Raw genomic sequence first — 14,834 nt, 5'->3', positions numbered from 1 at the left:
GGGCTTATTGATTTAAAGGATAACTCTCAGAGAGACAGCTCACCCAGCGTCAGAACAGGTCCTCGCTAGCTTAGCTTGAATACACGTGAGTGATGCAGTGACTGCCACTCAGGCCGGGCTAGCCGAAGGAGGCCATGAACCTGGACCGAAACTCATTCAGCTGAGATAAGAGAGTATCCGTTTTCTTATATATCAAGACCTTAAGATTAGTCGTTAACTAGCTAACCTATATGTCTCACATATGCCTCATCGCGGTGCTACATGCACACTTGAGCCGGAGATTACATGCATCGCGATTGAGCAGGATTCATAGCTGTGCTAGCAAGAGATATCACAGTGGGAGGAACGCAGCAAAAGCACTTCAACCACTTCTCCTCGTTCAGTAAGAAACACATCAATGTCTTTAAGATGAGAGAACATGGAACGCCAGGCATTCAGAGCCCGAACTGCGTCCCAGTTTCTTTGCATTACAATAGGCTGAATAACAGGAGAGTGAGAGAACGACTCGCTGTCTTAGTCAAGAAGTAATTATGACCCCAAGCAAGTCTTTGATTATAGCCGGTAACTTCAAAGCATAAACGAGATATCAAACGCATTCGAGAAGAAGCAATTCCAACTCGAAGCCAATTTCCAGTCCTAGCACACTCACCAATAAGCAGAATAAGCATACCCGAAAATCTACCCATCGCACCCTTTCCACGTCTGCGCAACCACCTTCCCAAACTCCCTCGCAAACTGAACAACCTCCTCCTCCCAGCGGGCCACGTCCGCCTGCTAGGCCCCTCGACCCTCGCCTCTGCCGCCAATACCTGCGACGCCCTCAGCAGCTCCGTCGTCCTCGGCACCAACACCCTCTGCACTCTCCCCCTCAGGCCGCGAAGCTGATCCATCTCGGCCTGCGTCGCGCGGCACCGGATCGTCGTCACGGCTGAGCGTGGAACGACGCTCTCCAGCGCCTTGAACACATCCCCGCGCAACCTCCTCAACCTCCTTGCTGTCGCTGCTGTTGCCGCCGCCGCCGCTAAAGTACTCGAGCTGCTTGCGCTGCGTCTGCTCCTGCTTGCCGAGCTTCCGGCTCCATCCGCAGGTGACATGTGCTTGAACGCCCTCTCGACCGTGCTCGCCGAAAGGCCGCACTCGAGCGCGTCAAAGGTACGCGAGGCGGCCTCGAGGATGAGGATGATGCGGCGCGCGAAGTCAGTCCCATGGACGGCCCAGGCGGCCAGTTGCGGGAGGGACTCGCCGAAGCGTGGGAGGGTCGGCGTGACGGAGATCTCGAGTGACACGTTGATGCGGGCTGTGGGCGGCGGCGGTTTGTCTTCTTTGGGGCAGAAAAGATGTGGACGGCGAAGGTGTTCAGCCAGGATGTCACGGGTCTGGGAGAGGCGAGGTGTTATTGTTGTTGAGGTATAAGTTGCAGGCCGTCTCGTGAACGGAGATGAAGCCGAAGTAGAGAACAGAGAAGCTGATGAGCCATCGGACAGCGCGCTAGGAGAGTAGAGAGGAAATTCTCTAAAACAGTCCTGAACCATGAGGCTACATTCCATATCTATAACCTATCAGAGAATATTTCTGCCCGCTGAGTTATTCCTAGCGCCATCAGTAATACTATTAACATGTCTGCATCAGCGTTGGATAGGACTGAGAATAGTTAACCTCAGCTTGCTGATGAACATTAAGGAGAATAGCATGCATATGTCGGTCCGCAACTCTTCACAACCGTAAGCTGTCAAATCGCAAGTTGGCGGCTGAGGTTCAGAATCATCGGCTTTAGGAGCTCCCGGGTGTGTATTAAGGGCTGATGGTCACGTTCGTCGGCGATTGCTGGAGTATCGTAACAAGGAGGCCTCGAGTAGGAGAAGCTGCTCAGTTAGGATGTTTGGGCTTGAACTTCGAAATGCGTCTACTGAAGTCTGCTGGTCTTTTATATCAGAGTGCTGACAGACTAATGCAGGTCGTGCGTGGGATTCGAATATGGGACGACAACCTATTGGCGAGCAATCTTGTGCTTGTTCAAGTGATTGACCGGACTACCTCCAGAGGCCTCAGCTCAGACACCCGCGAACATGGCCTTTTATTAGCGTCCTCCGGGTCTTCCGCCACGTGCTAGATTTCTTCGGATAATAAAGGTTTACTCGCTTCCAGAACCAGTCGACGACACTCTTCATCGCAAACTTCACCCAGCATCATTCCCTAGAACTCCTGATTGTATCAAACTTGCTGATGCCGGATCTTACCGGAAATCCGTCGTGTTCCGTTGCGAGATAGTGGCCTAGTCGGAGGGAGAACGCGCCTTCGACATGGAACTTGCAGCACACCGGGCGCTTGAAGCCATAAGAGTATGTGGCGCTTCCTGCTTTCATGGATGTTCCTTTCACGATAGCAGGAATCTTCTTCTACCTTACCTTGCGACTCGGGGCTCTATTGCGTTAGTGGGCCATCGTGGGTTTCGCACCCCTGCGCGGTTCACCATCACCATTTGTTAGTCGTCGGTCGCCACATCCAGACTGTCTTCTGGCAGCGGATTAGCAGAGATCCTGAAGACTGAAGTCGTGTTTACAGGTTGACTCCTTGACACTGAGCTTATTCATGGCTGACGAGATGTTGCTGGCCCGTTTGATTGGTCGTAGGCGACCACGGCGACCGTCTGAGGGCTTCGCAATATTCCTCAGGCAGAAAGTGGGCAACACAAGTAGTTCTACGTATGCGCATGTACCTGCCCTGCGGGAAACATTCTCTTAGGTATATATGCCCTACTTGCGGCGCCGGCGCGGACGGGCCATCTCTCCTCGCGATATCCTGGGTGACCAGCTTGTCTGCGAAGCTTACTACATCAGTACTTTCACTAATCAAAGCCTCAGTCAGGCCCGCTTCTTATACAAACGCAGCGGGATTAGACGGCCAAGATGAGACGATACATCAAGAGTTGACTACAGGAAATAAAGGCCTAGGGCCGATGGTCATAGACAGTGCTGAACAGAGATTGACAGTTGTGGAAAGCATGGACTGGGAGCTAGTCCCACTGGTGGCATGGCACCAGAATTGCTAGATATGGAAGGGTTGGCCTGGGAGCCGACCCTAACAAACACATGGTGGTGGACTCGTCATGCGTAAGACATGCGCGGGCAACTGACCGAAATCATAGACATGAACTGGGAGCAGACGGGCTCTGAACAGCCAAGCCTTCCAGTACGGATGGCGAGAACATGTTCGGTTTGGTTCTCAATCCATTTTTCCAGGATTCTGGACACCGCCACGGCTCCAGCAGATGCTCCATGATTGACGCCCCGGCGATCAAGAGTGTCCTTCACGGTTGCTGTTCATGCACAGACGCAATCGCACCAAATACGTATCATCGCAGCAGCTACTGTGACACGGCGTGAGCGGGGTCGCCCTCCACTCGAATGTGATAGTGGCATGCTCTAATCCCGCAAGGAATAAGGCTGTCTGGTGCTAGCAGGTTACGTGGATCTGCTAGCACGTTGCTGATTCCACGGCCCTGAACTATTCTACGATCCTTGTGAGATAGCACCTCGCCTGGTGGTTGGTACCTCGGTATAGGAAAACGTTGTAGCTGATAAGCAAGGTTGAATTGGCGCTTGATCACGCTGTAGCTCCGTCCGGCGGTATGCCTAACTCGACGAGAACGCGCTCTTCACCTCTGACTTGAAGATGCCTCAACTTACTATCGCCCTCTCTCTCTTTCACACACAGACTCATACCTCCAGCTATGTCTTCGACGGCGATGATGGATCCTCTTCCAGACTCTTACACGAAATGGATCGACACGCAAATGGGAAACATGATGGCCATGGAAACGGCGTATTGGAGGGACGTCAGGGCAAGTGACGCGCGCCGCAATCTTGAACAACTGCTCGCGTCTGCGTAATGTTCGAGATTGAATTATCCAGTGTGGAAATGAACGATATCAGGAGAAAGATGGAGCAGAATCCGACATTCAAGTGGGCTCAAAGGAAGTACGGCCCCCATTGGGAGACGAGACTACAAGAGATTTAGTGACATGTGAACTGGAAGAAACTGGTTCTTCCTCTAGAAAGGTTCTGGGACGGGACTGCAACACGCCGCATCCCAGTCTTTGGGAATTGGGAAAGGCTGCGACAGGAGGACCTCACGGTTTCTGAAGCGACTGGGCCAGTGTGGAATCAAGCGCCAGAAGAAAACTACTCGAAGACTGCTTTCCCGAGCTACCCGGCCATCCCAATCCTGACATTCGTGCTTGGGCACTAGGCATCAAAGGCCACGGCGACCGGGCCAGACCGTACTACTGTTCAGCACTCAATCATAACGACCTCTCCAAAGGCGACAACTTGCCACTATTCCTTGAGCCACGGTCCAAGATGCGCCCAAAAGACTTTCGTCTCGTCGACGGAAACTAGCTGCGCTTAGGCATATGGGCAGGGCATGTCATCCCGGTCTTTATTGAGGGGTGGTGCGGATTTGTCCCTGCTTTCTCTGATTCAACACCGACTATTTGGGTTTATGGCGATGCCGTCTACGACCTATCGAGCCAGCAATGAACCCAAGCCTAGACGGCAGTGTTCAACTGAATGTCCACGTCTCCCAGTATCCTGTTCTGGCAGCTGCAAGCACAGAATCACACCTACAACCTTCTCGGGAAAGACGTGGCCACGGTGAAGACCCAGCTACATCTCGGAGCAACTCTTCAGTCGTCGACCCGAAGCCAAGAAAACGATGAAGAGTGTCTGTCCTTGCTCTTCCATTCTTCTCGTCTGCCATGTCTTGGACTTGCTCCGCACGTAGACACGTGCGAGCCGTACAAGACTTGGTCACGGTATCAGTCACAGAGGCGCGAGACAATCTGCGGCTGCTTCGACAAGATGCTGATGCATGGAGCGATCGCCTGAAGGGATTTTGCGTTAGTAAGGGCGTCTCAAAGATGTCTTTCACGCACGCGTTTTGGTCGTAGCGACACTTTTAATCATTTGCATTAGCACCTTGGCATTTCCATGCAAGCGTCTTCAGTAACTGAGGAAGACAGGTGCTAACTTTTAGCATTTTTGTACAATGAGTCCTTAACCGTATTCAAAGAAAGGATGGAAACTTTCGAAGTCCTCGAGCCGGCTCCGGAAAACTGTCTTGGACTTGTTGGTCACAAGCTCGTGGAGGCGGTAATGGGGAACGGCCCGATCCTTTGTAAGATAGGCTTCCCTGACAGAGAGGTGGATCGAAGCTCATCCTTCCTAACAGCAATTTCGCACACCATGAGCGATTTGCATGTTTTGGCCGTTTGTCTTCAAGAGAGGACGAATCACTATCTGTCGGTCTCGGATTGGCAGGAGTATTGCCGTGTGCCGAGCTCTGCTAAGCCTGTGGGCAGGTCGAAGCCCTGGCGAGAGCTTCATGAAAGTGCCCTAGAAGCTATAGGGGAAGGCGTTGAATACACATGCCACGCTGGAGAGAGACACACGGTGTTTTGGCAGCGGCTTGACCAGCGAATGAGAGAAGTATCCATGAGTGACGGTAGCAACGGAGCCATGATCGACGAGATACAACGCCAAATGCCCTTTGCAAGTAGAAGGTCGACATTGGAAGCGGCTTCATTGTCGGTAATGCCTTTCACTAGATTCTACGACGAGACGGTCACGGCTATCAAGCTTAGACGAGCGCGTGGCAAAGGGAACCCAAGCCCAGTAACCGGACCAGAGCAGGATTGCGACCCGCCGAATCGACCGCTTCCGTCGGACTTGCCCTCAGCTATTTACCCCGCATTAAGCCAGAAGATCCTGAGTTTTGGCTGTCGTTGCGAAGTGGCTCAAAGCGAACAGTAAAGATGGAAAGAATTCTGCACAGCCGTGACCAAAATTGGATTCAGCATGCAAAGCTACGGTGGTTCGGCTGTGCACTAATAGAGCTGTTTCAATCTCATTTCACAAATCGCGTAGGAAAGCTCACGTGACGGCGCTGAGTATTAGCCAGGCTGAGTAGTGGTGGCTGAAAAGGGTGGGACATACGTTACGCTGGACCTAGACAACCAGGACAAAGCATAAGCAGTCATAAATGAGGAGTCCCCTATCACTGCTGCTGTAGTAACGTATGGCCTGTATTCTTTTGGGCGTAATCTGCTGTCTCAACATTTATTCATTAGAGCCAACACCGTCTTTATACACTGAAAATGAACACTTCTGAACACTTTTATGTCTCTGCGGCTCCTACGGTAAAACTGATTTCATCCAAATCCACTTTATGTCGCCCAGTGCTCACCACACCTCTTCGTGGTAAAAGTCGTAGTCTCAGATATCGAGTTTCCGATCATCTTCTCAAAGGGGACGAAGTTTCCGCATATTTCGTCTGTAAACACCGATTATTCCGTTGTTAGACGTCAAGAAGTTATTGTTTAGACAAGTAGATGCCTTGATTTTCAGAAGACCGTCTTGCAGCTGGCTCGGAAGCCTGTCGACTTTGTCAGCTCAAAGCCAGCCCTTCGGCATACTAGGCAGTGACCGGTAGCTAGCCACAGTGTAGTCAACACCAGACCCACCATGTAATATAGACCAGCAGGTCGAGGCGCACTGACAAGGCGAACTCGCGCCGTATTTCGCCTTCGTCAGTTAACTCCCTAGCACGCCCTGTAAAATAGCATCCCCCGGGCGAGAGATAACATGACCAATAAGTTGCTCACGCACGTGTACGAATTAGCTTGACGCGCTGCTGGTCAGCCCGGATCGTCAGTTGACGCTAGAAGCCACGGCAGTAAAATCAGCTACAATCACATCTTCGTGAAGCGTCGCCAAGACTAAAGTTCGCTTTTCTTTTCCCTCTCTTTTTCTTGTCTCTTTCTCTTTTCTTTTTTTACAAGTCTTCTGTTGGCAGTGACTTCGTCCCATTCAAGGAGCTCGAGTATTTCGGCGAGCCTGCCAGGAGCTGCCTCGTCGTCGCCGCTTTGCGACGGCTCTTCGGCAGAAGTCAGTTTGCCGGCTCCAAAGCCCATGGTTGGAACTATACTTAGATGTTACGCACGACGTCTTGCGGTCTGCAGCAGACGACGCAGACCGGTCTTAGGAGTTTATTGCTGGAAGGTGACGCGCCTCCGCAAGCCGTCGCCAGGATGTGTGGGAGTGAGAGCGTAGCAACTGCTAGCCACAGGGATATGGCCTGAATGACAGGTTGGAGCCTCTAATAACTGCCCTGGCTGCAGTCGCACCAACTACCTGTAGAGGCTTGCGGAGTTGAGTTGCCGACTCAGCCACATGGCGGTTGATAGTGAACTGCTGGCACCTGTAATTAATACCCCGCATGTGGTTGTGGCCCTATGGTGATAAATTGACTTGGATGTGTATTGTGTATGTATCCCTGAGAACTAGCAAAACTCTGCGCGTGGGTTTTATAGGGCCTACTATTCTTATTAGGCGGATTATCTATTTATCTAGTCCTCCCCTAGTAGCTAAGTAGTACTAATTTAACCTCTATAATCTAATATACCCCCTTAGGGATAATTAGTATAATTATATAATTATCTTTATAGCTTAATTAAGCACTTCTAAATAGCTTTAATTACTTCTTATTATTATAATTTTAGTTATTTTATAAGTTATAGAATAATAGTTTTTTTTACTATAAGTAGTTAGAGTAGTAGAATAAAGTACTATCTATTTTACTTAATTAATTAAAAGCTTCTAATTAGTTATAGTTTTACTTATTACCTTAGTTCTCTTTAAAAGTAAGAGGGTAAATTAATAATATTCTACTACCTTTACCTCTTATTATTTTTCTTCCTTTTTTCTTTTAGTTTTTTAAGAATTTATAAATTATATATTAACCTTATATTACTCTTTTTACTACTATATTAATACTTTAATTAAGTAGATTAAATATTTTATAATATCTTTTTATAATACTTTTAATACTAAATATAAAGTTTACTTTAATATTATACTTATTAACTATATATATATTTTTAAAACCTCTAAATTTTAATATTCTTATTATACTAATCTTCTCTCTTTTATCTCTTCTAATAATAAAGAGGAGGATAAGCTACTCTCTCTCTTAGGTTTTAGTTATTAGTTTAATCTTTTCTTATAACTCCTTTCTATTACTAATCCTTCTTTTTTAGCTACTACTATCTCCTCTACTATATATCCTACTAGTTATAATAAGTATCCTACTCTTAAGTTTATTAAAGAGGAGGACCTTAATAATAATAAAGTTAAAGAGACCTTTATTAAGAAGAAATATAGCTACCCTTCTAATATTTAGTATTAAGTTAAAAAAGAAGCTAAAGAGAAAAAAGAGATTAAGGAAACTAAAGTTCTTATTATCTCCCTTATTAAGTAAAAGAAGAAGGATTATATTACTACTTATCTTATTTAGTATATTACTATTAAGAAAAAGAAGTAAGAAGAAGAGGAAGTAGCTCTTTAAGTTATTTATATTAATATAGAGACTATTATTAATAAAGAGATTACTACTACTATAAGTAAAGAGGAAGAAGAGGAGAATAAGGTTATTATAAGTATTAATAACCTTTTTAATTTTATAAACTCCTCTTTTAAATTAGAAAATAAGTTTTATTTTAGCTACTCTTTCTCTTTTAGTAGAGGTTATTTATACTCTAATTATTATTTTCCTAATAAGAATATTTATTATTACTACTATATAAAAAGTAGTAGTTACTTTATAAATACTAAAGAGACTATTACCCTCTATTATATATTCTATAAAATAAAGAAGTATATTAAGAGTAATAAGTCTATTTTAGCTAAAATATAAGTTATCCCTTATTAAGTATTTCTATATAGTTATTAATTTCTTATAGAGAATTAGTATTATTTAAGAAGACTTTTAAGATATAATTTATAAGGTTATTATAGCTTATAAAGCTACTAAGAAGAAGGGTATTATTCCTCTTAAGTATATTTTATATATTTACTACTCTATTTTAGTTTTTATACTTCTTATTATTACGCCCTCTATTATTATACCTCCTCCTTATCTAAAGACTTTAGTTTATACCTCTTCTACTCTCTTAAGTATTTTCTTTAGTTTTTATTCTACTCTTAGTTATACTTAAAGTATTATTATAGCTACTTATTATAACCTTAATTATACTCTCCTCTATATTTTTAAGTTTAGTTATATTAACTTTAAGGAGTTTTATAATTAGTTTAATACTTTTAAATTAGCTATCTTTCTAGCTACTTCTTATAAAGCTATCTTTTCTATTCTTACCCCTAAGGGTATTTAAATATTTTTATTTTATAGTTTCTTAGTATCTTAAGGGTTTTAGCTTAAGATAGTTCTACTTTTAAACTTTAGGTTTATAGATATTTAGTCTCTCTAGTAGTTTTTCTACTTTAAATAGAAGTTCTTTTATACTCTCTCCTCTTTATTTTTATAACTCTCTATACTTATTATATAAAGTTATCTTAAATATCTTTTTTTTTTATTTCCTTCCTCTAGCTCTTTTTATCTCTTTTAAGCTTAGAAGTATAGTTCTTTTTAAAGGTTTCTTTTTAACTAGTTATTCTTAGTTATATTTAGAAGTTCTTAAAAGTTTATTATAAGAGGGATTTTATAAAACTATTTATTATTAGCTATATAGAAGGAGTATATACTACTAATATATATTTTTTATAGATCTCTTAATAAAGCTAGTAATTATAGATATTAATATAGTATAACCTTATTTAGAGATAGATAAGCTTTTTAATAACTAGTTTAACTATCTATTAGTTATTATATTAAATTTATATTATTATAGGAGTACTTTTTATAAATTAGAGAGATACTTCTTAGCTTATTTCTTTAGGAAGTTATACTTAGAGGGAGGTTATAAAGTAACTTATAAATATTATTTTTTAAGCTATAAATAAGAGTAAGAGTAGCTTTACTTCTATAGTTAAAGTTATTATAGTAGTTTATTTATTTACCTTTTATATAATAATACTTCTAAAAAGTTTTATTATAAATCTTTAGGAGCTTTTTTAGTTTAAAGTATTATTACTAAAACTTATATTAGAAGCTATTTTAAGAGTATTATATAGGCTTTTAACTTTAACTTTATATTTAATATATAAGTAGTACGTCTTATAGAGATATTATAAGGCTTAATCTATAGTTTATTAGTATTTTAGTTTAAGATTCTAGTTAAAATAAGCTAAATAACTTACTATAAATATAAGGTCTAATCTTATTATTATTACTATATATAAGATAGTCCTTATTTTTCTCTAATAGAGATTAACTTTACTATTTAAAGCTTCTTTTTTATATAGGAGTAGCTTAGTATATCCTATTAGAGTTCTATCTTATATCTCTAGAGAGTATCCTAATAGAAGGAGTCTTTTTACCTTTTCTATATAGATAGCTTATAAGAGCTAGAGTCTTCTTATTTTTTAATTATAGAGAACCTTAATATTAAGAAACTATTATAAACTTTTACTACCTTTAAAGTAGTATCTCTTTTAGAGTTTTTTAATTACTTCTTTAGCTTCTTTTTAAGAAGTTTTTAGGTAAGTAAGTATATAGTTATCTATATAGAAGAAGAAGTATATTTAATCTTTCTTTTAGTAGTAATTCTCTCTTAATACCTATAAGAAGTTTAAGTCTTTTAGTTCCTTCTTAAGATAATACTACTATAAGAGGGGAGATTAATAGAATTTATATAAAGCTTTTCTAAGCTTAAGTACCCTTTTAGGCTTTTTATAGCTAGGTAGGAACTTTATATATATTATCTTATTAAGCTTAATATATATAAATACGTTTACTATATTATACTAGAGAAACTTTAGGTTAAAGTAGTTTATTATTACTATTAGAGTTTAAAATAATATACTTATAAGTATTATAGTATAGGTATCTTAAGTATCCTTTACTTATTAATCTCTTTAAATTACTAGCTAAGCTTTTAGCTTTATAAGTTTATTATACTTATTAAGTTTATAAATATATATTTAGTAGTATCTAAGGACCTATTAATCTCCTAAAGTATTTCTTATAATTTCTTTTTATAACTTAGACTTCTTATAACCTTATAAGTAAGATTTCTCTACTTATAAGAAACCTTTTACTAGAAGGTAGTAGTTAAGTTCTAAGAGATTATATTTCTTTTTATAATTTAGCTATTCTTTTTAATTTAAGAGTTACTAATATAATATTAGGAGGGGAGGTAATTCTTACTAATAAGTACTTATAAAGTATAGGTATATAGATTAAACTACTCTTAATAAGAGAGAGTTTCTAGAGGGTATTTTATACTTCTTTAAGCTCTTTTTAGAGGCTTTTAGGCTTCTAATCTCTACCTTCTTACTTTATAGCTTTTCTATTATATCTATAGATTAATCTACTTTTATAGCTATATAAGGTTAGCTAAGCTATATATATAGGCTATTTAGGCTATTTAGTCTCTAGAGAGTATAAGGATTTTTATATAAATTACTTCCTACTAAGAAAGTAGCTTTAAATAAAGTTCTAAAGGTTACTTTTATTACTAATAAGCCTATTTCTTACCCCCTTATATTAAGAACTCCTTAAAAAGCTTTACTAAATACTATAAATAGGCTTATTAGTTCTAAAAAGAGAGGTGAGGTTAGCTAAAACTTAAACTATATATTTATATATAATACTATTTTTTCTAGCTATTCTTAGTTAATCTCTTCTCTTATAGTAGTTTTAATATAGTTAAGGATCTTATTTACTTCTTTATTAACTTTCTACTTTATAGGAGTACTATAAAATACCTTAATAAACTAAGTAATATATTTTTAGATTACTTTAAGGTCTATATAGTAGAACTCTTCTACTATATATACTAGATTTCTACTATAGAACTTCTTCTTATTAAATATTATATCTTATATAGTAAATACTTCACTTTTTAGTAAGTTCTATATATAAAAAGAATTACTTAATATATAACTTAGAAGAAAGCTAATAAACACCTTTAATATAAGTTTCTAATATTTATTTCTTTTAAGTTAAATATCTTTAGTTATTATATATATATAATAATTATATACTTAAAGGTATAAGAGGTTTAGTTATACTAAATATATATTTTCTTATAATTAGAAGTAGCTATAAAAAAGCTTATATAAGGTCTTTTAGCCTTAATTTACTATAAGTATATAGTTATATATATATATAGCTACTTTATTAATTTCTAGCTAAAGTATATCTAATAACTTTACTCTTATTACTATTACTTTTATACGCTATTTAATAGCTATAGTAACTCTTTTTACCTCTCTATTCTATACTTATATATATAGAGAGGATAGTTTAACTTTAATCCCTCTTATATATAGTTCTTCTCTAATTTATTTATATTTTACTATTTTATTATCTACTTTAATTTCCTTAACTTAGATATTAAATATAGTTTAAAAGTAGTTAAGAAACTTATTTAGAGTATTAAAGAGTAGGTTTATCTTTTTATTTCTTAAATAGAAGTTTTAGGCTAGCTTTAAAGCTCTATTAATAATAATTATACTTAAGGTATAGCCTTTATATCTTTCCTTATAGTTATAGAAGTTAAGAGTAATTCTCTTACTTAGAAGGGTTTATATAATAGCTTCTTTTAATATATATTATACTTAGCGATATAACTTCCCTTATCTATATATATTATAGTTAGTAGTTAAGATTTTTTAATACCTATTTATTATTTAAACCTCTCTTATAAAGTTAAATAGGTACTAGAGGGCTTTTAGCCTTAAGTACCTAAGTTTCTAATACTAAAGCTTTATTAATCCCTTAATAAGCTTATAATACGTTAAGGTTATATAGTTATATCTTCTTTTTAGTTTTAAAGCTTTATTTTATATAAAGGCTAGTAGAGGTATAATTATAGTAAAAACTACTTTACTTAGAGGTTTATAATTAAGAATATATTAGTTATTAATACTCTTAAATAAGTATAAGAATATATAGTTAGATCTCTATAGGTAGTTATTACTTAAGCTTATATCTTACTATATCCCTCTCTAGTATAGCTTTTAAAGGGATATTAAGTTACTTATAAGTTTAAGATATAAGGCTATATTAAATAATTATAGCTTTATTATACTATTTACTCCTCTTACTAAGATTTTAGTTATACTATATACCTTAATAAGTATTTTATATATCCTAACTTATAGAAAATCTCTTACTAAAGTACCTTATAAAGTAATAAACTATCTTATATAATTAAATATATATATTATAGAGCTTAAGTTTAGTATTATAGATCTTATAAGAGAGTATTCTTTTAATACTATAAATACTACTTTAATATATCTTTTAGTATTTTTATAAAATTATATTAACTTTAAGGAGGACTTTATAGTTTTATAGACTTACTTTATAAAGTTTTTATTATTCTCTATTCTTCTATTAAGAATATATTAAATAACTATTTAGGGGATTTATAACTTTAGTTAGATTATTATATTAATATAGAAATACTTAGAGAGCTTATATATATTATAATATAACTTATAGTATAGTTTTTCTACTTTTTAAGTATTTAAGAGAGATTCTTCTTATTTTTAGTAAATTCTTATTACTATTAAGAGTTACTTTAAGTTTTATCCCCTTTAAAAGCTTCTCCTATAACTTATTTTATAATTAGTTAATTTATTAGATTACTTAATTTTATTTAGTTAAGGTTCCTTATTATAAACTATAAGGCTAAATATACCTCTACTTACTTTAGACTTCTATAGAGTAATTTTAAAGTATATAAGATATATTTATATATTAGAGATAACTTTACTAACTATAAAGTTATATTAGATTATTAAAGGAAGTTTAATTATATAGTAAGTAGATATTTATATATTAAGGTAGTTCTAAGTAAGTATACTAATATATTTAGGAAATTAGATTAAGGAGTTTAAGTTATTTAGAACTTTATAGTTTTAGTCTTTATAGATTATATTTTCTTAGTAGGAGATTTATACTTCTATATCTTTCTTTATTAAGAGATATTTTTAATTAGGAACTATAATTATTATAGTATATTTAGAGATTATATAGGTTTTATACTCTTTTTTACTATAGCTAATATAAGTCTTAAGTTTATAAAGCTACTTATTAAGATTTATATTAGTAGTATAATAATATTTTAAGAGCTCTATAGATACTAACTCCTTAATAAATTACTAAATCTCTTATATACTTTTTATTATATTATCCTACTTCTTTTTAAAAAAGTTATAGTCTATTCTTAGTTTACTATAGAAAGTATAGTTTACTTAAAAAAGATCTTTAAGTTTTTATATTTAAGGTATTTTCTTATTATCTTTAAAGAGGACTATTATAGTTAAAAACCTTTAGAGTAAGTAGTTAGAAGTATATAAGAGTTTTAGAAGTACTATAAGCCTCTAGAAAGCTAATTTATAAACTTAAGTAGTACTCTTAGAGAACTTCTTAAAGTCTATAATATACTATAATTAATAAGAATAATAGAGAGCTTAGACTTAGTTAATCTAAAGTATTTAGTTTTCTATACTCCTTAAAGGGATCTTTTTATTATTTAGAGGTATTATTATATACTTATTAGCTATTCTTTAGTATTATATATAACTTAGTAGTATATTAGTTAATATAAATTAAACTATTAATTAATAAATTAACTTAGATATATATTATATATATATCCCTAAGAACTAGTAAAACTCTATGTATAGGTTTTATAGGGCCTGCTATTCTTACTGGGCGGATTATCTATTTATCTGGTCCTCCCCTAGCGGCTAAGTGGCGCTAATTTAACCCCTGCAATCTGACATATGGAGACGCAGTGCTTCGATCGGCCACAGCGCTCAGGCTAATATAATTCACTTGAAATAGTTTCGGGGCGGCAGATCTAT

General features: G+C 36.7%; 1 protein-coding gene across 1 annotated transcript; it reads right to left on the bottom strand.

Annotated features, from left to right (window-relative positions):
* Positions 1 to 774: 774 nt before the first annotated feature.
* Positions 775 to 2,363, bottom strand: GCG54_00015342 (uncharacterized protein; the record flags this gene model as incomplete). Its single annotated transcript, XM_045415142.1, has 4 exons — positions 775 to 1,075; positions 1,138 to 1,376; positions 1,435 to 1,488; positions 2,238 to 2,363. 4 exons carry the CDS (start codon positions 2,361 to 2,363, stop codon positions 775 to 777), a joined length of 720 nt encoding a protein of 239 aa, XP_045258315.1.
* Positions 2,364 to 14,834: the final 12,471 nt, after the last annotated feature.

The sequence above is a fragment of the Colletotrichum gloeosporioides genome (assembly GCF_011800055.1).
Source record: "Colletotrichum gloeosporioides strain Lc1 chromosome Unknown consensus_86, whole genome shotgun sequence".
Taxonomy (NCBI): Eukaryota; Fungi; Ascomycota; class Sordariomycetes; order Glomerellales; family Glomerellaceae; genus Colletotrichum; species Colletotrichum gloeosporioides.
Note: the sequence above shows the minus strand (reverse complement) of the source record. Positions and strands in the feature narration are given on the sequence as shown.